General features: G+C 43.4%; 1 protein-coding gene across 1 annotated transcript in view; it reads right to left on the reverse strand.

Moving 5' to 3' along the window:
• Positions 1-1532: 1532 nt before the first annotated feature.
• NDST4 (N-deacetylase and N-sulfotransferase 4) overlaps positions 1533-26817 on the reverse strand; it is a 67992-nt gene continuing 42707 nt past the window's right edge. The window contains exons 5-15 of the mRNA XM_056490769.1: positions 24689-24874; positions 23665-23793; positions 12769-12951; positions 11792-11888; positions 11560-11683; positions 10528-10702; positions 9321-9491; positions 7893-8002; positions 4950-5052; positions 4245-4764; positions 1533-2010 (exon numbers count right to left, since the gene is read on the reverse strand). Coding sequence (XP_056346744.1) covers positions 4645-4764; positions 4950-5052; positions 7893-8002; positions 9321-9491; positions 10528-10702; positions 11560-11683; positions 11792-11888; positions 12769-12951; positions 23665-23793; positions 24689-24874 — 1398 coding nt within the window. The 3' untranslated portion in view covers positions 1533-2010; positions 4245-4644. The remainder of the gene's footprint in view (positions 2011-4244; positions 4765-4949; positions 5053-7892; positions 8003-9320; positions 9492-10527; positions 10703-11559; positions 11684-11791; positions 11889-12768; positions 12952-23664; positions 23794-24688; positions 24875-26817) is intronic.

A 26817-nucleotide genomic window follows, 5' to 3' on the forward strand; every position in this document is an offset into this window, starting at 1 on the left:
CATCCACCAGACTCTGAGAAGTAGCAAGTACAAAGTCAATTGAATGGCATGCAATTATCTCCCCAATTATAAACCACATTTTTCAACCCCCACAGCATTTTATGGAATTGCAACTTAGATTGAGAAATCCCACTCCACCCGCTGCTGACCTTCCCCTGGCTGAAAATAACCTCTGAGAAAACCCCAGGATGTCTCTAACTAGCAGCCCATAAACCCAGCTGCCCTTCTGCCATGGAGACAGATTTGTGAATTAATGTGTCGCCTTCCCATTCCCAAAGAAATAGGAGCACTATAAAACTGGCCCGTGCCTGCTTAGAGGGAGCTGCAGCAGGACAAACAGCTTTGCAAACACAAAGTGGCAGATATGGGTTTATTGAGATGTTCTAAATGTTTTTCTTCCCCACCCAGCAGCTGCAGCTGACTGAAATGCAAATATCAATCTGGTTTCCTGGGAAGTCTTTAATTCCTCATGAGCAGAAATAGGAGTATAAATTATATGCAGAATTCATTTCTGCCCTTCTATAAATCAGTTTCTGACTGGGATTTGGATATTGACAGTCCTGACAAAGAGGAGTTCCTCTCCTCTCTTCTTTACACAAACAGATCACCTCACCAGTTTGTTCGGTGCTTTCAGGTTTCCAGATTCAAGGAGGGAATAATTTGATTGATTAATTCTGTGCAAGTAGTAAATTTTTGGAGGAGTTCTGCTATTGTTTTATTAAATAAGACTGAGGCAGGAAACTTGCCTGGGCCTGGAAAGCCAGTTGTTTTTTAGAGCCTACAAATATAGGGGCCTACAAGCTTGTACTTCTGGGTTTTTTTTAACAGACTTAGACTTTTAAAATACTTTGAATATTTTGTCTGCGTGCACCAGGCAGACCTGGAAGAAAAAGCCAAAACTTGTGGTGAGATATCTGTAATGTCATTTCTAATTTGCTCAATGATAGAAGCTCTCAGGAGGTGGAATTTGCTATTCTGGAAGGTTTGTAGAGAGAATCCTTGACTCTGATACGATTTAACCTCATTCTGACACAGATCAGCGAAACAAATGAATATTTTATGACAAAAAATAGAGGCATTATGAGATTTTAGGGAGGGAAAAAATCTGTCATACTTCTGAGTGCACAGTTTGAGGAATTTGCAATAGTTGGAATCAGGGCCTTTTAAAATTCCTCAAACAGAGCAGAAGGAAATTATTTTTATTTAGGGCAACAGCTTGTTTGGGGCTGCCACATGTGGGGTTCAAGGAGGCCAAACTTTGGGAGGGCAGGGCCAGAAATGTGTGTAACAAACACTGAAGGAACAGACTTACCTGGATCCATGTGCCCTGCCTGGGACGAAGAGGAGGAGGAGGAGGGGGAGGTCAGTGGCACTGCCAGGAAATCCCATGCTTTTGGAAGCCTCAGGGAGATGCTGAGGTAGGAGGAGCTGGGAAGGTGCACGATTGGAAATACATGGCAGAGGTTGTTGAGGAGCAGATTTTGGCTCAGGAAATGGGAAGGAGGTTTAAGGAAAGAAGTAAAGCTCTCTCTGTAATGCACCATCAGAAGTGTTTATTCTGCGGCAGTGAGAAGAACCGGTAATCAGGTGTGTGCACATCAATTATTTAAAACAATTCCAGCAAATACAACCCTTGACCTCCCTCACCACCCCCCCCAAGAAAAATACTTTGAGTGATCAAAATTTACTTTGACTCCTTCTGCTTCAACACCAAGTATCTGTTCAACTGCATTTGCTGTCGTCACATAGGAGGGGAAAGAAAATTTCTTTAAAAAAAGAGCTTGGGCAAGACAGTGAAGTTTTTCCTCAGCTCTATCAACAGGTGTCCTTTGTTCTGAAATACTACAGAAATCATAGTAAGTCTTATAAAAGTTATCCAGTCACTGTGGCAGAATCTGTGTCGCTTGCAAATCCTTGTTTCTTTTTGGCAGCTTTTCTAGATAGGAGAGTGGTGAAGGAATCGAGTCCGTGGGCAGGTCCACACCTTTGCAGTCACACTAAAAGGATGAACTGGAAGCACAAAAAGAGAAATAAAAACAGTGTAAGAAATGTTGTCTGGCAGGGAAATTCCTGTCCCATGAGCACTCTTCTTGTAAGAGAAACACCAAGCTTAGCCTTATTTAAGTACAATAGTGGTCACTGCTGATTTATGTCCCTGTCCTGTACCTGTTTGACACAGATGTCACACACTCATATTCCTGTTAGAAACATCAATTTTAAGCCCCTTATAATTTGTTACTGATGGGAACTGATGAGTGGTAAATGAGTGGTTGATGTCTCCCCTTTGGGTGGCCCAGCAGAGGGGAAATGAGCACCCCACACCCCATGTGTTCTCAGCCCATGGTTCAGGGGATGAAAGCTCCCCCATCTCCCTGGCTCAGAATGGGGAGGGAAAGGAGCAGGGGAAGGAAGAGGAGAGAACACTCAGCTCCTGCTTCTGTATTCAGGGCACATCCCCACTGCCTTATTATCACATCAGAGAGTCTGGGCCCATCAGCGCTTTCATTACACAACCACTTCCTCCCCCAAGAATTTCTAATTCCGCCATTTTAATTTGTTTTGGGGACACTCGGCAGCCTGCTCCCCTATCAGAGAGGAAATTTGGTTTATTAGACAACATCTCGGAGCAGTTAATCCCATAACTTTATTTTAGACCTTGAGAGGTCAATGCATAATTTAGAGGGGTTTGGATTCCGTTCTGATTGCTTCTCGCTCAAAGACAACCTCAATTATCCGAGCTCAGCTTTCCCAGGGCCAAAGCCCTGCTTTAATCACCAAATCTGCTGCCACAGCCCCTGACTCCAGTGCCTGGCCCCAGGGTCACATCCTCAGTGTGCCTGTCCTGGAATCTGCATTTCCAGGAGAATGGGAGCCAAGAGCAGCTGCAGCCCCCCTGCAGCAGGGTATACAACTCTCACTGAGTTACAGCCTGCAGCACGGGAAGGATGGGAATCCTGTGGCTTACACACAGGAAAGAAAGACCAGCACCATCCTTCCTTGCCACAGCCCTCTTGCCATGAAGAATTGTTTCATTTTTGCTGCCTTTGTTTTGCTGGTATGTAAGAATCCCAACAGTTATGTGGTCAGTGACATAAAAAGGCATAAAAGCAAAGGAGATAATTTCCAGACAGTTCACAAAGGCTCCTCTGTCACACGGTGGTCCAGAGAAATTCTGTGCTGATGGGTCCTGTTACAAGTGGAGGGAATGAAACTTGGAAACACTGTTATTTCATCTTTGACACATAAAGAAGTCAATTCAAATGTCAGTTTTCAATGGAACACGAGATCTCTCGGAAATGTGAGGCCCATTCAAACTTAAAAAATAACAGTGAGATATAAAAATATCCCGTGTATTTTCAGGACATGGTGCCATTACAGAGCTGGAGAGACAGACTTCTTTCTAAAGAGAAAGCTAAGAGCAAGAAATAATTTTCTGGATTCTATAGTGTTTGTCTCATTTCCCTGAAAAGCTCCTGAAACCAATGTTATGTTTATTTAGCTTTTAATCAAGAGTTAGGCAGTCCTCTTTTAATTAAAGCTGAGCCAATTCGAATGCATTTTAACAGCTATAATTCTATCAAATGGTCCATTTAGATATTCTTCTCTGACCAAGGCTGACTTATCCAAAGCTCTCATTGCTGCAGCCATCTGTGGCGTTAGCAGTGCTCTCAGATAAGAGGGTGTGATTTGTATGTTACGTACAGATACATGTGTTCACCACTTCCACACTTGAGCAATAACCTCCACACAGGACAAGTCAGGAGTCTCTGCCCAGCCTTGCTGACCTTGCCCCCACAGCTCTGAGAACCAAGCACAGTTCATGTCATGCTTTTGGGAAACCACCCTTTCATTTCCCTGAGGGCACAAAAAAAAAGATATTAAAAACTGTGTGTGTCTGATGTAGGTAGCTATTCAGGAATGAAGGTAAGTATGTCATACTATGTGATACACAACGGCTGTGTTTGTCCTTTCAGCTCCAGAAGTCTACAGCTTGTGCTTCAGCAGACTGTTTTGTGTCCAAAACATTTAAAAAGGTAATTAAAGTTATTTTTATGCATCATCTTGCAGACTGAAACCCGAAATGACTCACCCAGGGTCTGAAGGTTTCAGAGCAGCAGTGCTGCTTTGCAGGTAGAAACAAAGCTGTCAGTATTAGGCTACTGGCAGTGCACTGCTTGCACGGCCTGCTTGGAATTTCAAAGGATTTGAACACAAACGTGGGCAAAGCCCAGCGGATGACCAACCTCCCAGTCCAGCGAGAGCTGTTCCCATCCTTTGCCCGTGTCCTGACAGACTGCAGTTTGGCAATCCGAGGCCCATCCGTCCTACCCACAGTTTCTGGCAGGTCCTGGCGCAGGGAGCGGGGCTACGCGCGGGTCCCGCTCGGGGTGCAGGGAATGCCGCGCAGCGCCGCCTGCTTTCCTGGAGCTGACAAAAGGGGTCGGTGCTGCTCCACTGGCAGCACGCGCGTACCAACACTCGTCGCGTTTGGGTTCGGGGCTTTTTTATTTATTCTCTTGTGGTTTGTCGGCCAGTTCTGGCTGCGAAGAGCGGTGTCCTTGAGGTCCTGTCCTGACGATGCCGAGTGAGCCGGAGGAGCGGGGGGTCTGGGGGCAGGAATTGCCTGGCCGGGTCCCGCCGGTGCTACCTGACCTTCTGCAGCTCCTGCCGCAGCCAGGAGGGCAGCGGCTGCCCCAGCCTGTGCAGCAGCTTGGACAGCTCCACGTTGTGCTCTCGGTAGTAGCTCGACAGAAACGCTCGGGACTGAGATCGGGGGGGAAACAAACCGAGATCAGGTTAAAGGAAACGCATCCCGCAGAGCTCTCACGGGGGGCACTCAATGCCCTCTCTTTCAAAGCTCGAGTTTCTGATCTCAACAACAGGAAGTCAGTGTGTTTATTTGGGGTCAGTATTAAAACTGCTCCCGTAAATTTCTGAAAAGCCCTTACCTCTTGGTCCATTGGTGGGTATTTCCGACCTTTGCTTTTCCCCAGGCACTTTGTTTTCCCTCCTTCCAATAACTGGCACCAGAAGCCTTTCTGAGGGTCGAACCTGTAAAGGATCATATCTTTTAAAAGACCTTGCTACAGAAACATCCCCTGGCTACTGAGACATCCGTGTTAGCCCAATTATTGCTGCACATATCTCTCTAGATGACTGGAATTCTGAGGACAGAGTGGGAAACAGCTTTCCTCTCCTGTGTAAACTCTGGGGATTCATTTTTTCCCACAAATCTGCCTTGGAAGTGCCTAGAGGCAGGAAGTTTTTCCCCACTGTGCTCCACCTGCCCTGGCTAACTTCTGTTCTACTTGTCCAGCACACAGGGTGAAGTGCTGCTCTGCAGGTCTCCTAAGGAAGCACTGGTTGGGTGCTGATGGTTTAACCTGCCTGAGAAGCTGGCTGCTCCCTATCACTGCATCTAAATAAAATACCATTTTCATTCCTAGGATGGCATTGTAGCATAAACACTGTGTTAGCAGCCCTTATCTGAAACGTGCAACTTGATGGTGATGTCTGAAAGGCAGAGATAGAAGAGCTTTAGATTAAGGCTTGGAACACGCACTTGCTAGGGAACGAACAGCACGTGGTGCTAAGTTTGGGATTTATTGCTGTGGGACTTGCAGCAGGCATAAAACATCCAAACACTGCACATTGCTGCTGCTCAGCAGATGTTGGAGAAGGATGAAGGATAATTGCCTGGGACATGGAGTTAATTAGTTACACACCACCTTCCTGCCCCTGCTCTGTCCATATAACAGGGATGCACCTGCAATTTGCTGCTGCACAGAAGTGAGCGAATTTCAGGACAAGGGTGAACCTTCTGCGTGGGCTTTTCCTTGCCCAGCCTATTAATGCAGGCCTGACCTTTGTTTCCTAAATTGTCTCTGTAGCTGTATCAATTAAAAACAAATAAATCATTGATTAAATGGGTTTATTGATGATAGATTCATTTCTTCTTTGGCCTTTCCCATCTGCTCTTTGCATGGTGAAATGCTTTAGCTGCCTTGCATTAATTTCCCAAGAGGAACAGCAATATCGTGTGCTGGGTAAAAGGGAAACTGCAAAACTATGTCCCAAACAATATTTCTGCCTCAGAAGGAGTTTATTGATCATTATGAAAAGGATGTGCATGTTTGTGAAGGGGAAAAGAGGGTAAGACAGTTCAGGCTGAATTCAACCCTCTGTGTTCAGAAATCACAGGACTCTCAGGGCTTCTGTAAATGTAATTGGGCACAGTGGAAATATTTATTTAAAAATAGTGATAGCCCTAAGGCTAAAGCTACAGGGGAGCATTTTAGAGCTGTCAGCAGGAATCTTTGGAGGCCTGGTTATCTTCCCTTCCCTGCAGAGTAAGCCTGGGGGAGAGGCAGGGTTTGGGGAAGGCAGTACCTGATGCCAGAGGCAGGGAATGCCTGCGAGGGCTGAGCCAAGCAATGCCACCATGAGGATCTTTCTCTCATTCTCTAACAGAATGTAGCAGCCCTCCAAGGGAGAACATTTTCCTAAGCACACTCCTCTCACCTTGTGTTTTCCTCCAGAACTTCCTGTATCCCCTCTGCTCCTCTCCCATGGCTCTGGATAGTGCCTCCCTTCTGCCTGGGCTGATTTTACTCTCCTGCAAGACTTTCACATAATTACTCAGGATGATGGACTTGTTGCTCAGTGCTGTTAACAGGACTGGGTCCTTAGGCTGCTTCCTGACACCTTTAAAAATGTGTGGTGTGCAGTTGTCAGGCAGTAATGACTAGGAACAATCCTATGCAATCTTTTCCCCTTCGACAAGCCCTACCAGAAAACAGCTACATACTTCAATGCCTTTTCCCTTTCCATCCCTAATCCGTGCAGAAGTGTGTGCTTCCACAGCACATTTGCATTCTTGATGCCTCTAAACAGGGAGTGCATAATTTTATGGATCTGTTTACAATCCATTTTTCCTGTCCAAACCAGTGTGAGAGGCCAAATTTCTTCATGCTGTGCGACTCCACTGGCTTTAATTTAGTTCCAGAAAGGAAGATGTATGTCTGTGGGTGTGGATTTTAAAAAGCCAGCAGAAGGCACTGCAGATGTGCAGTTGTGAGTTGTTCAAACATCAATAGCTCAGCTCTGTGATCAGACTCCTCCTCCCCTCCATCCGCTTTGGAAACCAGTGACTTAAAAAATTGCGTTCTGAAATCCAAAATTCTTCCCCTAGAAAAAGGTTTTGGCAGAGCAACTTTCTTAAGCACTGAAGTCTTACTTTGAAGCTCTGATTTAAATAAGCTGAGCCCTCCCAGGAGAGGGAACATTAAATAAATGGTAATTGTAAGCAGAGAGGAGCAGTGTGGGGCAGTCAGAAAGTCCGTGGTTGTGTTTCCCTCAGGACCAGCCTGCAGGGAAGGGGAAGTCGAGGCTTTGCTGTTTCCCACTCCATGTGGGCTCACGCTCTCTGCTTGCACAGGGACTTGGAAAAGCAGTGGCAGGCTTCCCAGCCCAAGGATATCCCAGGGCTGGGGCTGTAAGGAGATGATGCACAGGGAGGCTCAGGGCAAAAGCTTCTTACAATTTTCTGCTGGACTAAGAAGGGAGAGGGGAATTCAGCTCAGTCCTGCCCCTGCAGGAGTCTCAGCCGTACATGGAAATCCAGACAGGAAAATGGGATTAGGGAATGAGTGCTTCTAACCAACCTCTGCCACCAGGCTCCCATTGGAAAGATAAAAACACTTCAACCAAACTTTCCACACCTGACACTCCAGGCTTCAGCTCCCAGAGACTGACAGAAGAGAACCCCAAGCTTTTCAAAGTTATCGTTGTCCTGATATGTTGTCTGTTTGTAATTATTAATCAAGGGATCCTGGTGGAAGGGGATGCACCCTGGGATCCCACAGGGGAGATAAAAAAGGGAATACACTCACGTTAGGGCTTCAGAGTAATTGTAATGAGAAGAGACTCCCAGAAACTTCTGCACTTCATCCATCACAGTAGCAGGGTCACTTCTCAGCTGCTGTCCATCAATAATGAGCAACTGCAGGGGTAAATATGGCACCAAATAATGGCATTGTTTCACTTCTGTGACAACCTGGGTTGAAATTAGCACATGACTTTGTACAGTGCTAAAAACGTTCATATGGATGAACTCCTTTTCAGGTTTACTTTTTCCTTTATTGAGCTGAATTTACACAGGTGGGCACCTTGTAACTGTGTGTGTGCACCTTGTTCAAGTGCAGGAGTTAAAGCTCCCAAGCCTAACCTGAGACTCAGACAATTCTGAGAAGAAGAGATAAAGAAAGAATGTAAAATATTGTGGAGGTTTATGGTGTGTCTGTGGGAAATCTTGAGGAGAGAAGGAAGCAGCTCCAGGTGAGGGAAGAGGAGGAGCCCAGGGAACAGGGCATGGGATTCTCAGCACCTTTTGCATGCTCAGTTTGCCAGGACATCCCCATCTCCTTTGGAGGAATAAGCTGGGATGAGGTGGGTGAGGAGACGTGGCCTGTTTGCTCCCAGGGCAATACTGCCCTTGCTGCCAGCTCAGCAGCTCTGGGCAGGACTCCCTCCCCATTTATGGAGTGGAAAGGCCAGAGATGAAAGAAGGAAGTAAATGACTAACAGTGATTTTCTCCCTTCTCCTGGAAATGGGATTGACCTGCTTCTCCTCTCTATAGTACAGCTGAGGCTATATGAAAAGAAAAATGAGGATAAAAGAAGGCAGTTCTTTTTGTTATTTATTTTTTCCCCCATGTCTCTGAGAAAGACGGCAACACTCAGCTCTGCCTCCTTTCAGCAAAATTCTGTCCCACCCAGAGCAGTCTCTGGGGATCCTTGTTCATTTGCTCACTCATGAAACAGCTTTTACAGCTTTGTCTTACAGCAGGTGCAGATCAGAACTGACATATGACCATGTCCTTGCATAAAGAGTGCCCATGCATGTACTTTGTAGTACTAAATTGTTTGCTTTAGGTTATTTTATTTTTATTACTTCAACAATGGAAATATTCTTCAGATCTATGCATTTAGGTAAATTTTTCATGGCAAAGGTTATAAAAGAAAATTCAATTAAATATCTGAAGGAAGAGGGGCCAAAAGAAGGAATCTATGCTCCATCTCTGAGAAAGGCCAATTCCATACCAGGATCAAATAAATGCAAAGCTTCCTATAGTAGGGACTGAGTGGGAAGCAGGATGAAATTTCTTCTTAGAAGAAGCCTGGCATTTCCTAAATGAATTTGCCAGACTTCCCACACCGTCTCCTGCTGCAGCTGCAGCTCTCTGGGGCCGCAGGAGCTCTGGGGACTCCCGAGGGCCGTGCCAAGGCTCGGTGAGCCGGCTGGGGCCGGCCTGCCTTACCTGGGAGGCGGGGAAGTGCGAGAGCCACCTCTGGATGTGCAGCGCGTACCAGCCGGGCGTCAGGCAGCGCCTCTGCAGCGCCCGCAGCTCCGGCGGCGCCCGCGGGCTGCCCGTGATCACCTCGTAAAAGTTGAACTTCAGGGCAGCGGGGTCCTCGTGCGAGCGCTGGTGCTGGGGGATATTGAAATTCCTTTTTGAAATGCCTTTCACCAGGATGCTGCAGACTAAGCCTGAGATCCTGCGGGAGCTGCCAGGAGGGCTGTGCTGGCAGCCCGCGGCTCCCGCTCAGCGCCACCTCTGCCAGGTGGGGAGAAGGAGCAGGGTGGGGACACCATTCAGCCCAGGCTCCCCTGGGGAGTGAGGAGTCACTGTCTTACTGCTTTGCCTTGGCAGCTGTAAAGCTGCCAATGAGATATTACACGGGTGCAAACTGCAGCCCTTGGCCATGCTTTATTCCTTACAGAACTTCCTGGCACTATCAGAAATTATGTATTTCATGCTTGTTCCAACATTATTAATCTGAGTCTATTCCAACACTGCATTTAGTGTTTCCTTTATGTGTATGCCTATGCCATATTTCACAAGCATGCTTATACATTTCTCTAGAAATAGAATTTTTGAATAGTGCAGGTTTTGTTCCAGAAGGGTGTATGCTCAGGAAAAGGCAAGGAAGAGCATCCTGGAGCTTCCTGGGGAAAACAACAGGCTTGCTTTTGTTTCCAAGGAGAGAAAAAACCCAGTGTCTCCAGACACAGCTCCTTTTAACTCCTTGGAAACTTCAGGAGGCACTGGGTCCATTTGTGCACGGCTGCACATTGCTGAGCTTACACGCTGGGGAAGGGATGTGGGCTCAGATCCTCAGCATCAAGAGCTCTGATTCCCTGGCTGGGCCACGCTGCTTTTCCCTGTGTATCTCCCTGGGTGAGGAGCACTGCTCTCCCTCTCTGCCCTGTCAGCTGTAATTGAGATTAAACTGTTTGTTTCCAGCTGGTGGCAGCTCTGTGCTGGGAAGTTTCATCATTTCTGACACCGGTGTCACAGGTGCCAGCTGCAAAGGCTGGCATCCAGAACCCTCCTGCTTCCACATGGTGCCAATGCTGTGCAAGAACTCCCATCACCTGCCCAGGACACAGATTGCCACTGATGCTGGCCACCATCCCCTGACAGTGCTTCCACTGTGCCTTCCTTTAGGTAAAGAATTTCATACCTGGTACCAGGAATAGGCGCGGTCGGACGGGTCGATGAGGATGGTGATGATCTTGGCCTTGGGGATGAGGGAAGCAGCTCTCTTGGGAGCTTCCTCAGAATGGAAATAGTTGGCACTTTTCTCAAAGAGGAGGTCGGTGGTGGTGTTGGAAGGAGTGGGGAAGAAATCCATGTACCTGGAGGGGAAGAGACTTGTTAGAATTAGCAGTTGCACAAAAGGGTCGTGACCCTGTGCCTCTCATCTCATGTGGCTGAGAAGGTGAATTTTCAGACATAATTCTCAAGGAGCAAAATTGAATTTCTCAGCTCAGCCCAGACTGGAATAATGGGAATGCATCTTGCCTCTTAGGTGGTGCTGGTAATAGCTAAAGCCCTCATGAAGTCTGATAATTAGGTTTTCCTGTGATGGATGGGAATTCTGCTAATAACTTCAGTGTCAAAGGGATATCTTTCACCAGTTTGGAGTGAGTTCAGTTTTAGCTGCAGTAAAAAATGGGAAAAGCTTCAAAATGTCAACATTTAATGTCAACATTTAAATGTCAAACTGTTTAATTTTAACATTGTTGAAGTACTTCATTTTGGAACTGACATATCTTTGCTTTTGGACGCTTTCAGAATGCAAGATTTGAATTTTGGCTTTGAATGGTCTTTTCCATTTAAAATTGATTGGATGGATTCTCATGAAGAGATAAATGGAACCTTACTTCATGAAAAGCCACTTTGGAAGGAACAGAGAGTAAGTCAGTGCAGCTATGACAAGACAGAGATGTTATTCAGTATGAAGATAGGACTCATGACAGAGCTTCTTCTTGCATTCATGTGAAAACTCAGAAAATTCTTACTGTAATATCTAAACAAAATTAGGGGCTTGATTAAATGTCCCATCATTGCCAATTAGATTATCTTTCTATCTGATAATTCCAAGCATAACGAATTTATCCAGCAATTAAAGCGATGTCACACCCACTCCTGGAGCTGCTCCACTGTGATTTTCCTTGTATTAAGAACGAACACCTCATTTTGTCATTCTTACCAGTCAATTCCCTTGTGGTAGTTGTTGCCGTTGAAGAATTGAACTTCCTCAAAAGTTTTTGGACTGGGCAGATTGCTGATAATGGAAGGATGCATCAGAAGGAATAAATAAAGGGCTGTTGTTCCTATGACAACAAAAAGAGATGCCATTAGGAAATGTTAAAACAAAACAAAAAAAAAAAGCACCTTTAACTTTGTAGAAACTTTTTAAAAGCTCAGTTTGTGCTCCTTACCTGTTTTCTGGGGTCCTATCACCAGGAATTTGGGCAGGTGGTCGCAAGTTTTGTCTCTGGACCAAATGTCCCTGTGTCGTTTATCGTCACACGGGTTCTGAAGGAGGAAAGGTGATTGTGGACATCACATTGGGGGGATCTGAAATCTTTGCAGGGTCTCAGTGTTATGCACTAATGCCACAGCCCTACACTGAGCAGTAAAATCCCACAGTGTGTGAACAATGGTTTTGAATGACTGAGGACTAGGTTCAGTCATTAGCACAAAAGAAAAAGAAGGGAAAAAAGAGATTGAAACATTGATTTAATCACGTTTCCATTTGAGGTTAAAATGGAAACCTCTGAATAGCTTCGAGGCATTACTTTTTGAGCTGTCAGAATGGTTTTGGATGCATGGGGCTTAGTGCCAATTTTAATTTACGTGAGAATGCAAAAGGGAAGGACAAAATAGAAATCTGGGATATTATTCATCTCCTTATCTTTCTACTACCTATGAATGCAAAATAAAAACCTGTGAACAAAAGGCCCAGCAGAAGAGGTTGGGACTGGCTGCTCTTCAAAGCAGTTATCATACAGATGCTGCTTTTGCATAGTGCTCACTGGTAACAGAGCATACACTTTGCTGGTGAATAAAATTCACAAAATGTGATGGAAAAAATCATCAACTGATGGGAATTGCTGCAGCCCAGTGGAAATATTATAGATTTATATTTCCTTTGTAGCTGGGCCAAAAATAATAGCGGAAAATTTCTGCACCTTTTTGCTAGTGTAAGCCCTAAATAACTGCACAGGTTTCCTTGGTGGAAACCTGAGCACAGCGTGGCTCATGGTATCTGGTTCAGAGAAGAGGCAGGTACCTGTAACCATAAAATTACAGTGCTGACATCACATTCCCGTGCTTAAAAAAGGCTTTTTGGAGGAAAAGGTGCCTGTTCCAACGAGCTGATTGCAGCTGGAGCAGGAAGGGGAGGTGGCTTTACCTGCCAGAGAGGGTCTGTCTGCTCGGGGAAGAGCTCAAAGTACTTGTGAGCCAGCTGCACGGGGGGCAGCGTCTGCAGCTTCAGGTTTGTGCAGCTCTTGACAAAGCTGGCAAGGTTGGCAAAGGTGTACAGGCCCAGGCGGTCGTTCCCGTAGTTGGACAGGTGGGTCATGAAAATGCTGATCTGGGGGCAAGAGGAGCCTTTCAGGCAGGGCACACCAAAAACCCAGTATGCTGTTTCCCCCCAGTGCCTAGAATAGCATGGCTGTAACTAAGGGAATAAATTCGGACACAGAAATACTCCCAGGCTTTGAGAATGATGCTATCTCAGCTAAGTATCTCTGTCCTTTTTTTCTCCTTAAAGCTGATATAACTTCTGGTTTTTAGCAGCCTTTACGTGGCCACTGCCTTGCAGATCCCATGATTTATTTCAGAGGGATAAAGAGATTTTGTAAGAATAATGTGACAAATGTATTTCCCAGCATTTTCTTTCCACGAGGTGATTAAACTCATGTTTGTGGTTGGTTTACCTGTGCATTGTTGTTATTTACTTTTATGAAGATGGCACCAAACTGAATGTTGTCACTTGGCTGCTTTAGTCAGTGCATTGGCCCAAGAGGGGATGGACTGGCAGTGAAATTTGATTACAGCTGCAGGAAGATTTGGGGGACTGAAGCACTTCATGCTGTAGAAATTAACTGTGGACGGTGGACACCTGATTGCCAGGTAATTTCTTTGCTTTGCAGAGATAATTGTATCCAGGTGAGCCTCGCTTCGGATTATTAGGAATGGAGAGGAGTTTATAAAGTCATGTGCAGAGCACATGCCCCCCTTTCTCCTTTGAAAGCTGCTACAGGAATAATGTTCAGGTTAGTGAATTTTGAGTTTTTTAATTCAGAGTTAATTGAATTAATATGCTGGAGGGCTGCTGGATGTGGTTGGAGTGATGCCTTGCACGACATGGGGGACAGTGTTTAGGCAGCACTCCTTTGGAGCCTGGAGTGTGGGTCAGATATCTGGAGTTATTCTCTGAAATAGCTCTGTGTGTGTCTCAGGAAGGTTGTTAGCACTGATCCACCTGGACAGAAAGCTTTCTCTCCAGTGGCTTCCTGCTCTGTTGTCCCCAGCCCACTCTTGCTGTGCCAAGGTGGTGCTTCTTTACCCATTAGCCCCCAGAGTCTGAAAACGTGTCCATTAGTTTGTTAAATTATTAACAAGGCTTTTAGTACTCCTCCAAGGGGGAGACAGATGGAGCTTAGAAGAAAGTGTCCCTCATGGCTCTTCTGCAGTGGGTTTGCATTCTGCACACTTTAGGCCACAAGAGGTAATTTATTCTTCACTTTTATTCTGCTCTGGGCCTCACCTAAGCAGAGACTGGAAACTGCACAAGTTGTTCTTCTCTGTGGATTGATTTGGTGGATTCCAGTGCCTGTGCATTTTATGACCCCAAGTATTTGACATAAACAGAGTGAATCTTAAAATTACCCTGAACTTGGTGCATGTCTCTATGTACTAGCCCAGAAACTTACCAGAAAGGTAATAAATCACCCTCTCCTCACAAAATAAACCCCCAGCCAACAGAAACAGATCCTTGCTAGTTCAATTCCTGTAAATGTGAAGAGTTCTTCCTGCAAACTGTTTTAAAGTGATGAAAAGGAAAACACTTGTAGGAAATGTTGATGGAGAATATCACCTCGTCTCTGGAGCGTTTGTTTGATGAGTGCTAAAGGGTCTGCCAATGACATTTAATATTATTGCAGCAAATGAAGTATGCAAGTAAATCTGTGTGCTCTTTGTGCTTTGTTTACACTTGAAAATAGATGAGATTGTTTTTAATGTTAAAATGTACTTGTAGAAGATGAGTATTAGCTTATTCTGGGAGTTTCATTAGGCTGCAAACCAATTTAAAAGATCCAATTAATCACTCTTCATGGAGTCAAAAGATCTTGGACGTCTCTTTTGACTTCTTTTGCTCCGTTGATCTTTTTGGAAGTGAAACCCCCCCCAGATGTGATGCATTATTATTCATAGAATAAAACAGGATTTAATTCTTTGCCATCTATCTCCAAATCACTGGGTTTTAACTGTTCATGTTTAGAGCGTGGATGATATCTAATTGTTTGTAAACTAATGACAGGACCATCACACCATTTCACTATGTGCTTTTTGTTTCTAGGACTATTTCACATCACTTACATCTAGAATTTAGATATACAGTGTTTTCTCTATATGGAATGCAGGTTTGTGTTATATAGAAATTAAAACCTACAGCCGCTAGTAGAAAAAAACAAAGGGCTTTTAAAAAATGGAATATGAACTGCATTCTGTACTCAGAGTTTGTGTGCTTGCTCTGGATCCACAGCCCTATTAATGCAGAATAAAGAGCTTTTGACCTTCTGTAACTGCCAAACTTAGCACAGCTTTAGCTAAAAGTTTGTTTTTGGACAAAGATTAGCCATCTGCCTCTGGAGGGCACAGCTGAAATGCAACACAATCTCAAGGATGGCAGTCCCGTGTTGGGAATAAAATATTGGCCAATTCCTTACTGCTGATATCTGAAACTGTCCCTATTCATCGATCAAGCACTTGCAATGAAAAAATCCATTAGCAAACTTAGGTATAAATGTTCCACCCCATCCTCTCAGCCACTCCATAATTAAATAGGATCAATGTTCCCTTTTAGTCCTTTCCTCCTGCTGCTTGTTTGGACCTGGCTCATGGCTGGAAAGCCCAGGAGCCAGAGATGGGTGCCATGAGGGAATTCCGCTGTTCTGAGAGGAAATTGATGCTTACTGTCTTTAGCGGCTTTTTCCTTGCCTTCTAACCCCTCAATAAGATTTGCCAGAAGGGAGGAATTAATGCACGGGGCACATAGCAGAGCCGTGCCGGGCAGTCCAGCTCTCGCAGGATGTGAAGTGCATTTGCTGCTCGGCTCCTCTCCCACCGAAATGAGTTCTGCTCTCCGCGGTTTTCCATTCGCTCGGGAAATGCCGCGCGGCTGCTCCGAGCGCAGGGTCCCTGTCGGGGTCTGGATGGCAGCCCTTGGATTTCTGTGCCAATGGGATGCAGACCTGCCAGGTTTCCATGTGCTAATCCCGGCTGCTCCGTGCCAGCCTGGCCAGGCTCTGCCTCCTGCAGTCCGGAGTGGACGTGTTTGTATTTTAGTTGCCTCCCGGTACGGATCACAGGCTTGTCCCTCCCGAGCCACAGCTCCGTTCCCTGATAATGAATCCCCTAATGCAGCTGCTTGTGCGGCTAGGAGGAAGCTGGGAGGGAGATTTTTGTGTTGACAAAGCACTAATTTTAATAATGACAAATGGCTTCTCTAGAATTCAGCACTATTCATATTCATGACCCTTCTGCTGCCGAAGCAAAATCATTTATATGCCTGAAAATCGGGGTTTTTTTTTGTTGTCTTTTGGTTGGTTTTCTTTTTTGTTTTGTTTTGTTTGTTTTGTTTTGTTTGTTTTTTTGTTTTTTTTTTTTTTTTTTAACTCTCTTTCCACTCTGCACATCTGTTTATACTTTAATGTTCTTGACAGGATAATCAAATATTTTCCAAATATAATATCTCTAAAGGAAGCAGCAAAGTCACTGTTTGGACAGAAACATTTTTGTCTTTGATTGAAGGGGAGACAAAACCATTGAATGGCATTTTTATTTCCCGTGCCCATATTCATTACTGTGCCTGCTCTCCACCTCGAGTGCTCCCAGGATGGGAGTGGAAGCTGCTGTCCATCAGTGGTGGGAAGTGGCCCTGGGACAGCTGTACAAATGCTGTAGAGCCTCTATGTTGTTTTAAAATTCCCTACTGAAAGAGCAAAATTGTTTCTCATTTACCCAGGAACGCTTTCTACTTTTCCATTGTTTAGTTGGCAGGATTAAATGAATTCCTTAGTATTGACAGAACAATCCTGTGCCTTGTTCCTTCCCTTCTGAGAATACAGTTGCTAGGTTTGATGTTTTATTTTTTTTCCTATTATCTCTCCAAGTTTTGCTTCTAAAATAAAGGCTAAATCATGAGCATATTCCAACACAGCCACTGTTCCCCAGGTCATTTTTGACACCACACATGTGTGGAGTCCCTGATGAAGAAACTGCTTGGGAGGGTCTAATCCATTGGTTATATATATTAGTTGTGTATCTTTTTTTTTTTTTTTTTTTTTTTTTTTTTTTTTTTTTTTTTTTTTCTCCAAAGCCTGCAATTAGAAAAAATGGGGTTTTTTTAGGTCTTTTTACACTTAGCACATGCGTTCAGAGACTGTGAAAAAATAACTGCTGCTTTTGATGAATTTGTGCAATCGGTGCATAGCTGCGTGAGGGTGGAAATCTGAATGGATGTTTTATGGCTGTTCATTTGTCACACTGGTGTAAGTGATCAGCAGCACAGCTAATTGTGGCCAAAGCTGAATGAATCCCGCCCAAATGCTCTGCTGCCACTCACATCTGTGGGCCCCAGGAAGCCTCTGCAGAAGTCTACAGCAATTCAATCCTCTTGTTATTTCCATTTTCTAGTGAAATTCATGATATAGGAGTTTGTTTTCTTGCCATCTGTGTTTTCTCATTGAAAAGACTTCCTTAGACTATAAACTGTCTCTAAAAATAAATAAATCTATTCAGTTCAGGCTTAAGAATAAACTCAAGTTCAAATTCAGGAAATAAAGCAGATTGAAATGGTTTTGGGTACTGTTGGCTTAGGTCAAGCTGTACATGAAGCAGAGCTATGGAGGACAAGGGACACTCAGGCAGAAAGAAGCCCAAATGATGATGAGTTTGGATAAGGCCCATAAAGGACAGGTTCTCTGCCATTTCTCCTTAGAGATGTGGTAAATGAAGATCTGCTTCTAACTGTGCTTGAAATGATGGGATGAATGATGTCTTTTATCCTTGACATGACACTCTGTAATCTCCAGGTAGAGGAAGGAAATGCAATCCTGGCATTCCCTATGGAAATGACTGCTCAGGACCCCGCACACCAAGTTACAGAACAAGTATAAATAATTCTGTTTATTCTGAGCACTCCTATAAACACTAAGAAAGAGTTTTCACCAGGATATTTTCTTTTGAAATGCCTGGCAAGTTGATATAGGTTGGAGATGTAGGAAATTTATCATTTGTTTTTATAACAGTTCTACTGTCATGTTGCTATCTTAGCAGTTTTCTGACTGCTCTGGATTACAGAGTGTTCATAAATGATGATTAATTAATCCAGTTTGGTGGCCTACTCTGAGCAAACAAACCTCAGAGTTAATTTAATTCTCCACTCTTGGTTTCAGAGGAAAAAAAAAAAAAAGGCAGCATTTTCAGTTCACTAGAGGATATAATATTCTCAAATCAGCCACTTTCCAATTAATTTTGAATGGCGAATACAGCGAGGAAATTTTGTTCTTGTCCATTTACTTCTATTAAGGATTCATTTTCAATAATCAGGGAGTTCTGAGTCAGCTTGTTTTCACCTGAAAGGCTTGCTCCTGAAACTTGAATAAATTATTGCATGGTGTGTGCATGAAGGTAACAGATTCTTTCCCTAATACCCCCTTGTTGACACAGTTGTTTACTTCTATTTCTGCCATCACCCAATTTGCTGGGGAGGAATTCTGGTAAAATATCAAAACGTGTGGAGTGGAGCAATAGCTTTCATAAAGCAGGAAAATGTCATGAAAGAAGGCAAGGAGATGTGCTATCCTTGAAATGTTTTCCTCATGCTCTGTGTTTCAAGCTAATTAGTTTCTAAATATGCTGCTGAAGGCTTGAGTTTCCATGGGATAATATTTCCTTGTAATAGCTCTGTGCAGCCATGTGGGATGAGGGGAAAAATAATGATTTATCAATGGGGAAAAAGATTCAAAAATGTGAGGAAGATCAGGGCTGATCTGGTGTGTTTATGACCATTAAGATAAATTCTGATGCAACTTGTTAACAAAACTCCCTTTTAATTTGGTAGAATGACCCTTTCCCTCTTCTCAGGTTGGAGAGGGACACATCTGTCCCTGTGAGCTATACCCTGATAATTGCAGGTCTACAAATATTGATATATTTTACTGGGGAGGTTGCCTGCTTTTTCCTGTCCCTGAAATGTGCTGAGATGCTCAGTTCACAGGGCCCTCAGCAGAACTGTGCTGTGAATTACTTTTGGATTGCAGCACATTTCCTACAATGCCCAAGGTTATTTTTTATTCTTTCTATAGCTATACTCAGAGAAACAAAGCAAATAAAAAGAAAAATATTATCAACACTCAAGATGTTCCATAATAACATTCCCAAATCTCTTGTGGAAGGTATAAATTAACCCCTCTCTACATTTACTTTTAATATTCTGAAGCAATAACTGTGATTCTCCTCTGTCTCTGTGATGAGAGAGAGCAGGGAACAAGAACAAAATCTTCCAAGTGTGGCACGTGCGGGATGTGGAGAATGTAGATCTAACAGGCTGGAAATGAGCAATAACCCTTTAGTCACGGTGAGAGTTTAAAAATGGAAATGCCTTTAAGTGGCCTTCAAAATTAAAAGGGTCCCATGCCACTCGTGAGGGAGTTGGAATAATAATGTACATTATTATGGGCTGCCTGTAGCTTCTGCCGAGGGGAGTTCAAAGTTACCTTTCAATCACAAGTCTGATTTCGTTCTCCACAACCAAATTCCCGCAAAAAAAGCCAATCTTCCTGAAATTCATCTGCCACGTTTCACCTCTGGTTAAAGCTTCTTAGGGGTGTTTGATTGAAGTGGGAAGAGAAGCCTGGAGAAGTGTTTAACTTCTCCCTTTTTCTGCTGCTTTTCCATTTTTAACCTGATCTGTCAGTTGCAAATACGCGATACTTTGGTGGGTTTGTGAGCCAAATGTTGTGCAGGGTATGCCTGACTCTAGATCCCATGTGGTGAGGCGGTGTAAATCTAGAGTAGGGAGGGTTATGCATATAAAAATATGGAGAAAAATGACTTGTGCCCATTTTTATGGTGGAACTCTGGAAAGGAGTCAGTGGGAGACGGAATAAAAACACCCTGTGAGAGGAAGGGGGAAGGAAGACTCAGCCCAGCAAATTCCTGTGTAACAAGGAGAGAAAGGAAGAGTAGGAAGGGTGCTGCAGGAAAGGGGTGGCAGGATTCTGGGTTATCCAAAAGCTTTTCAAGGTGAACAGGTAATGGGAACGTGTGCACCACGTTGGCAGATAAATCCAATTGACTGACTGCTCAGCCAGGCCAGTGGGTGCTGCTGCCTCTCCTCAAAGCCCCATGCACTGATTTTTGCTGTAGTGTTCGACTGAGGTGCCTTTTGTGCTGTCACTTGCTGGCTTAATAAAAAGCTCTCTGCTTTAAAGAGGTGGGTTTTTTTAGAAGAAATTACTCTCTCGCTGTTGTTTGTAGAGGCAATAATATTTAGGGCTGTATTTATTAGCTTATCTTGGCTGTTAAATGTTTATGGCTGTTGTTTATGGCCTGTGGAGCAGGGGAGGAAAGGAGAGGAGCTATCAAACAGATAGTGGGAGACCTTGTGGATGCTGAAGAGGTGATAAATAGAACAGTTTGTAAAAGCATTAAACATGTCATGGCTTTTCCCGGGAGACTGAATGAAGGGCAGTGGTCACAGAACCCACTTGCTTTGGAGCCTGACATTTGGATTTGGAAAATTCCCCCTGAAAACTCCAACTCCAGTAGAGTTCTCTAACTTTGCCTATGGGAAACCTGCTCTTTTTCTTTTGCTGCTGAAAGCATTTCAGTTTAGGGGACTGTATGTTAGAAATGGGTTGCCTTCAATTCTGAGTTTTCATGGGTTGCATTTGGAAGCAGAGCGAGGGATTTGCTCTGTTCATCCCATTTGCTCTCTCCAATTCCTGCTCTGTTTTTGGTCATGATAGCAGATGCTGGGATCCTTGGAAAATACCTTGGGCACACCACAGCTTCCAGGCCAAGCTCCTTTCCAAAAAAAAGCAGGCACTTTAAAGCAGGCTGGTTTTACTGGCAAAAGGTTTAAAATGAAAGCAATGAGCACAGCACTGGTGAAGTAAACAACGAGGAAGGGAGAATTTAAGAACATATTCTGTGAGAAGAAAAAGTTATTCTAAAGCACAATTAAGCTAAGCAAATAATGAGAGGTAAACTTTTAAAAAGGCTGAAAATAACCAAAATGTTGAACTCCTTGAAATGCTATAAGGTTTTTTTTTCATCTTATATAACCCAGTGAAGCAAATGTTAAAAAAATATCTTTGAAAGCACCTCAAAGAACTGCAAAAAGTTGTAAAGAATTGGAGATGTTTAGGTAGAGAAAAATATGACATGATGTTGTTAAAAATGGTTTTAAACAGAAAATAAATTTTAACGAGTTTCAGGCTGACTTTGCTTCTGCTGCTGGAGCTGTGGAATGCTGCACACCTGCAGAAAACCTAAATATTTTTTCACAAAGCTGATTAGAAGCAGAGAATTTTCTAACATATTTACATAGCTGGGTAGTGTTATATTCCTGTTAAGGCCAGAGTGTTCTTGTCTGATGCTCTTTGGTATTGCATTCCTGGCTTTGAAGACATGTCATGAGCAGCAATGTACTTTTTTGACTAATAACGTGTTTTCTTGGTTTATGATCTTAATAGAGATGCTGTCACAAGAATCTTAGTCTTGGGACAAGTTTTATTTTGCTATCAAGATAAGATTGGGCACAAAAACAGTTATGTAAAGCTTTTTAAACTTTTGGTTGAAGTTTTAGATATCATTTTTTCCTCTGCCCTTCTTTCTAGTGTGTGTGGTGGTTTTGCTGCTCTCTTTTCACTGCTGCTGTGTAAGTGCTGATGCTACAGCTTTTGGGAGGTCTGTCCTAATTAAGATTTAGTGACTAACTGGGTTTTGATGTTTGTCAAACCACATAGTAAATAACATCAAAGATGATTATAACTTAACTCTGATTGAACATCCAGCTTTGGTCTGGCAAGGGAGATAAGAAACTTTTAACTGAAATTTTCCTTACTTGTATCAAATAGTAAAGCAAAAGTCCAAGAAGATAATATTTCATTTTCTGCCCCAAACTGTAATTGTATTTCTTATTTATACATAGATCTGAAGCTCCTTGTTATTGCTCTAAGCCTCCAAATGAAGGAAACACTTTGGAGGGGAGCTGGATTGATACCTTTGAAAGAGTTTCATTATTTGGGTTTATTTCAAACCCAGTCTGTTTGCTGAGCCTTCCCCACTAATTTTAATGAGCTTTGCTTTGAAGTGTTTATGCAAAGAGTTTGTACCCCAAACTGCAGGCTTGAGCAGCCGGCTGCCTTAGCTGGATTCTGGAAAGGTCTGCCTGGGATTCTTGTAACCCTCATTAAAATCCAAGGCAGTTGGTTTGATTTCTGTCTGTCTTGGTGGAATTTATCCCTCCTCTGCCTACTACTAAATCATCTCTGCCAGACATGACTCATCTTTAGGATTCATAAATTAGAAAGTGAAAATATCTCTCTGAGCCACAGAGTATTCAGTAGAAGCCATTTTAAAAAAAAATCCATCAGAAGATTCCCTTGACAATCTCTCTGCAAACTTTATTCCAATGCAGTGTCTCTTGGGCACTTTCTAATTTAACCATCTGTGTGGTACTGCTTCATGGAAGCACAAACATTTTTGGTATTTGAGCTTAATATGGATTTATAACACATTTGCTGAAATTGCTAACCACGACCTGAGGAAGGGACAGAGTTTCTGTAAACCTGCTGAAAAACTGTTTAATCAAAAGCCTAACATTGTAGCTTTTTCAAATACTATCACTAGTATCTGCAGCACTCTCAATTTATTGGGGCATAGATTGGCTGAGGATTTTGGGATGTTCTAAGGATTGCTCATGAGGTAAGGAGCTCTACATACTCTGCTGCAGGCTACTGCGCTGCCCAAATCTGAGGAAATCTTCACATAAGTGAGAAATGCCAGGTATTCATCCAAGTATGATAAAGCTCAGTGTGAATTCCAAGATACACTTAAGGAAGCTATGGGATGAAAAGCCAGCCTGAGAGAACTGCAGGTAATGGGGAGACAGGATAAAGAAGAAGGATCTGTTTTATTCTCAAATGAGGTGTCATGTGGTATGGTATAGAAAAAAATTCCTGATAGAAATGTCCCATTTCTTTAAGACCACTGAATCCAACTCGGACACCAACTTAGCCAACCAAAATGTTCACTCACAAGCATCTAACTGTATAATAGCAAACATCTATATTTAGGTCTCTAAATAAAAGTGACCTGGATTTGAGAGTCAGCTCCACCTGAAGTTTCTTTAGCTCTGCAGAGGAGTCAATGAGTACTGCAGTTTAAACTCACTGAAAATGAGGCCGCCTGGCAAGACAAGGGATATTTATCTTGTGCCTAGTGTAGCTTGTTTGGATGGAATGGGAAGGAGGGAGGACAATGGCAAGAAAAAATAATTGATATATGGGGGGTTTTGGCTCTTTCCCTTCCTCCTTGCACCTCTAGGCTCCTGTCTGAAACGGCACCAGGCAGTTTTTTAGCAGCTCAAAACCTATTTTTAGGAGTCAGTGGTGGAGGAATGATAGCAGGCCTGAGCCCTGGGGTTTCCATTGAGCTGTATGAGGAGTGCCTGAAGAGCCAAGCTCATGGAAAAAGGGAAAAAATGAACAAGATCAGCTTTTTCTACCCTCACAGGTTAGTTTCAGCCTCAGACAGGTCTCTCAGGGGGACCTGGCTTCAGGCTGAGAAACAATAAGGAGCTGGAATTAATGCATTTTCCAGGAGATTGTTGCACATACAGTTGTAGCTGGAAATTGGTGGAGGACATTTTTATCCTTCCTTCTTAAACTGCTTGTTACCTCTGAGAAGGTGGTCCTGGTTTTTATTTCCCAACCTGATCTCCTTCCATTCCTCCCTCCCTCCTGTTGATCAGAACATCCAAGAAATAGCAAAAGAAGATACCTACGGGGTTCAGGAGAATGGTGAGGAAGAGTTCACCTCCTCGGATACTTTTGTCCAGCTCCTGAGGACCGCCAGGATATTCCTTGTAAAAAATAGTGTGAGTGAAAAGGCCACAGGTCTGTCGAGGGAGCACCTGGGAACAAAAGAACAGCAGCTTACAGCTATTGCAGCTGTAATAATCCACCCGGGGAAGGACTTTTGTTTCCCTTAATTCAATTCAATATTTTATATTTTTTTACTCAGTTTAAGCAACAACCAAAACCTAAATTTAGTAGAGCTTTTGGAAGAACACTGCTGACTTTGAGTCTGTTCCAGTCATAATTGGACTCTGCGGGAGTTTGGTTTTGAAGCACTCCCTCTGCCTTGTTCAGGGGATCACAATTTTGACTTGGTACGCACAGGCAATATTCAGATCAACTTTTGGGACTTGAAACCACCCCTTGGAATATTTGCCAGTTCACTTTAGCACACCCAATCTAGAGGTTTGCAGCAGGCTGGCAGGCCAAAGGACTCACTAAGTTTTCCTGTTTTAAGTGCATGGGAGGAGCCTTCTCTCCCCTGGCACACGTGCACAGGCTGTAAGAGGCAGGCAGGTGTCCCAGTCCCGGCTCTGGCAATTTCAGGAGCAGAGCTGAAACTTCAGCCTTGCAGAAATGCTGGAGGAGATTACTTACACCTGTTCACCTTCCCAGGTGATGGATTTCTAATCCTTTCATGCATAAAGATGAAGCAGAGCTGGGAACAGAGGTCTTAGGCAGTTTAATGATTTTGCAGAGTGCAGCCATGACTCGGTAGGTAGTTGATGGGACCACGAGCATATTTAGTTTCTGAGAAATACTTTTGCAATTGCATGGATCTGTTTTTTTCCTTCTTTCAAACTGCCTAAGAAATGCACTCTTCTGGCATCCTTACAGCTGCTCGATCTCAGGGAGCTTTAAGGGTGCTGGGACACTGGAGGCATTCAGCACAAGCAGCCCCCTGTGGGGCCCCCGCAGTTGTATTGCTATGAACATGGAAATGCAGTGTACCATGATGCCATTGTGGATGAAGCCCCGTCTGTACCGTGCGGGTTTCAGGTGTGGGTACTCTTCCGTGCTGGTCACCCGGATGTGCCACACCTTCTTCCAGGCCTCGTAGAGCTGCACGTGCACCGGGTACACGCCCGAGTGGTGCGGAGCCACCGCGTAGCCCATGCCCGTCGGGATGCCGTGCTCCTGCAGCGCCAGGGGGGAACACACGGTTAGGGACACACAACAAAGCCCCAGGTCATTATTCACAGCTTTCCCTAACACAGTGCCATGGGAGAAGCAGAGATGCAGTGAGCAGTAATCCTCCTGGATTATGTTCCATCGCTGCTGCACCGAATAGATTCCCCTCCCGTTCCATTACATATTACATGTATTTTAATATGCATCCTACCTATCTGGGTCTTTTTCAAGGTAATCTAGAGAACCAATGCTGCTTATTTATTAACATAGTAAACAGATGGAAAAAAAAATGTTGCAGTGATATAGATGGGATTTTGTTTCCTAGTTCTGGCATAGGAGAAAGATTTCTTCCTAGTTTAATAAATAAATATTCTACACATCTTCTGAACTTCCTTATTTTTTTCCATGGTATTAAGGAAGTAGCAAAAAATAGCTTGGACTACTTTTACATTTTATAAATATTTATATTTACCTCCATTTCTATATGGAAATATGTGCATCTTCATGACTATAATCTATAGGTTATCTTGAAAATCTCTTCCAAAGACACAAATTCATCTTGCTCCCAGTACTACTGGACACGTCAGCTCTTTTCTACTCCTTTAAAACTGATGTGCAGAAGGAAACAGCTAAAATATGAGATGATTATGTGTTTTTTTGTCCTTCCTCTTGCCCACATTATCCATTGATTACTTTAATTCCAGGAACAGCAGGTTCTGCTGGGCATCCTCAAGTACTTAACAAAGAAAGGTTTTTGATTCATTGGCAAAAATTAAGTTAAATCTGTAGGGAACACTCATTCCTACATCACATAATGCAACCACTTAAAATTATCCATTTCTTATAGTAAAGACCTCAGGTTACTGACTGATCTTGTAAAAGAGAAACCTAAATTCTCTATTTTGTAATTTACTGAGAACAAAATGTAATTTCAGTCTATTAATGCTGTTACCTCCTTAAGAGGCATGAGTCAGTTTAAGGGTGGAATGAGGGATAGGTCTATAATGAGAGATGGTAAATCACCCTGTTCTCTATTTTTTTTTTTTTTTTTTTTTCCATGGACACGTAAAAAGGAAAAAGCTGTATCAAAAGGTTTCTTTAAAGCTGGCCATTTACTGCCGTGCCTGAGAGGTCTGTGATGCCCAGACTGTCAAACTGCTAACCTGAATATCCTGTCTCAGCTTGAATGTACAAACCTTCACCAAATGTGGGGTAGGGAGTACACAGAAACATAGATGTAAGGCAAGTGTGTCCTGGGGTTGGTAATGAACACTGCTCTGGATGACATATCCCAAAGTAGGGAGCTGGATGAGTATGTGTAAGATCCTGTTTATCTCCTTACTGTTTGATGCTGGAATTGCCATAGCAACAGAATGCTGAAATGCCAATCTGCCATTCACAGAGGCAGCTTTTCAGGAGTTCTCAACATAAAAAACAAATTAGTCTCTGAATAAAATCTGCTCACTATGTAGTTCATCATTCAAACACATCAGGCACCCAGATATCCAATATGGAGTTAAGAAGAAACAACTATCAAATAATTGTATTTTCTTTGGGTAGTTCTATTTGCAGTTTACCTGGGAAGATTAAGTACTGTGTGTCCCCTTTCAGTGTTTTTCTGTTGCACTTTTCTTCTTTTCCTCTCATTTTGTTATTAAACTTACTTTGGGAGTGAAAACTCATATGTTAAAGGAGTATACCTGTGTGTCAAGATATGAGAAATACCTATACTGAGCATTTTTTCTTGAATATTCTCAGGAACAATTTCCTGATTTTTACATTTAAGATGTACATTGGGTTTTTTTTTTTCATTTCAAAACTTGTGCTTGTTTGTTTAGTTTGGAATGTAGGTGTGATTTGTGCAGTGAAAATAAGAAAGCAAACTTTTAGTTCAATAAATTTTATGTCTACTGTAGATATTTTCACACAGTCAAGGTGCAGGTGTGAAG

This window comes from Oenanthe melanoleuca, chromosome 4 (assembly GCF_029582105.1).
Source record: "Oenanthe melanoleuca isolate GR-GAL-2019-014 chromosome 4, OMel1.0, whole genome shotgun sequence".
NCBI classification, from domain to species: Eukaryota; Metazoa; Chordata; class Aves; order Passeriformes; family Muscicapidae; genus Oenanthe; species Oenanthe melanoleuca.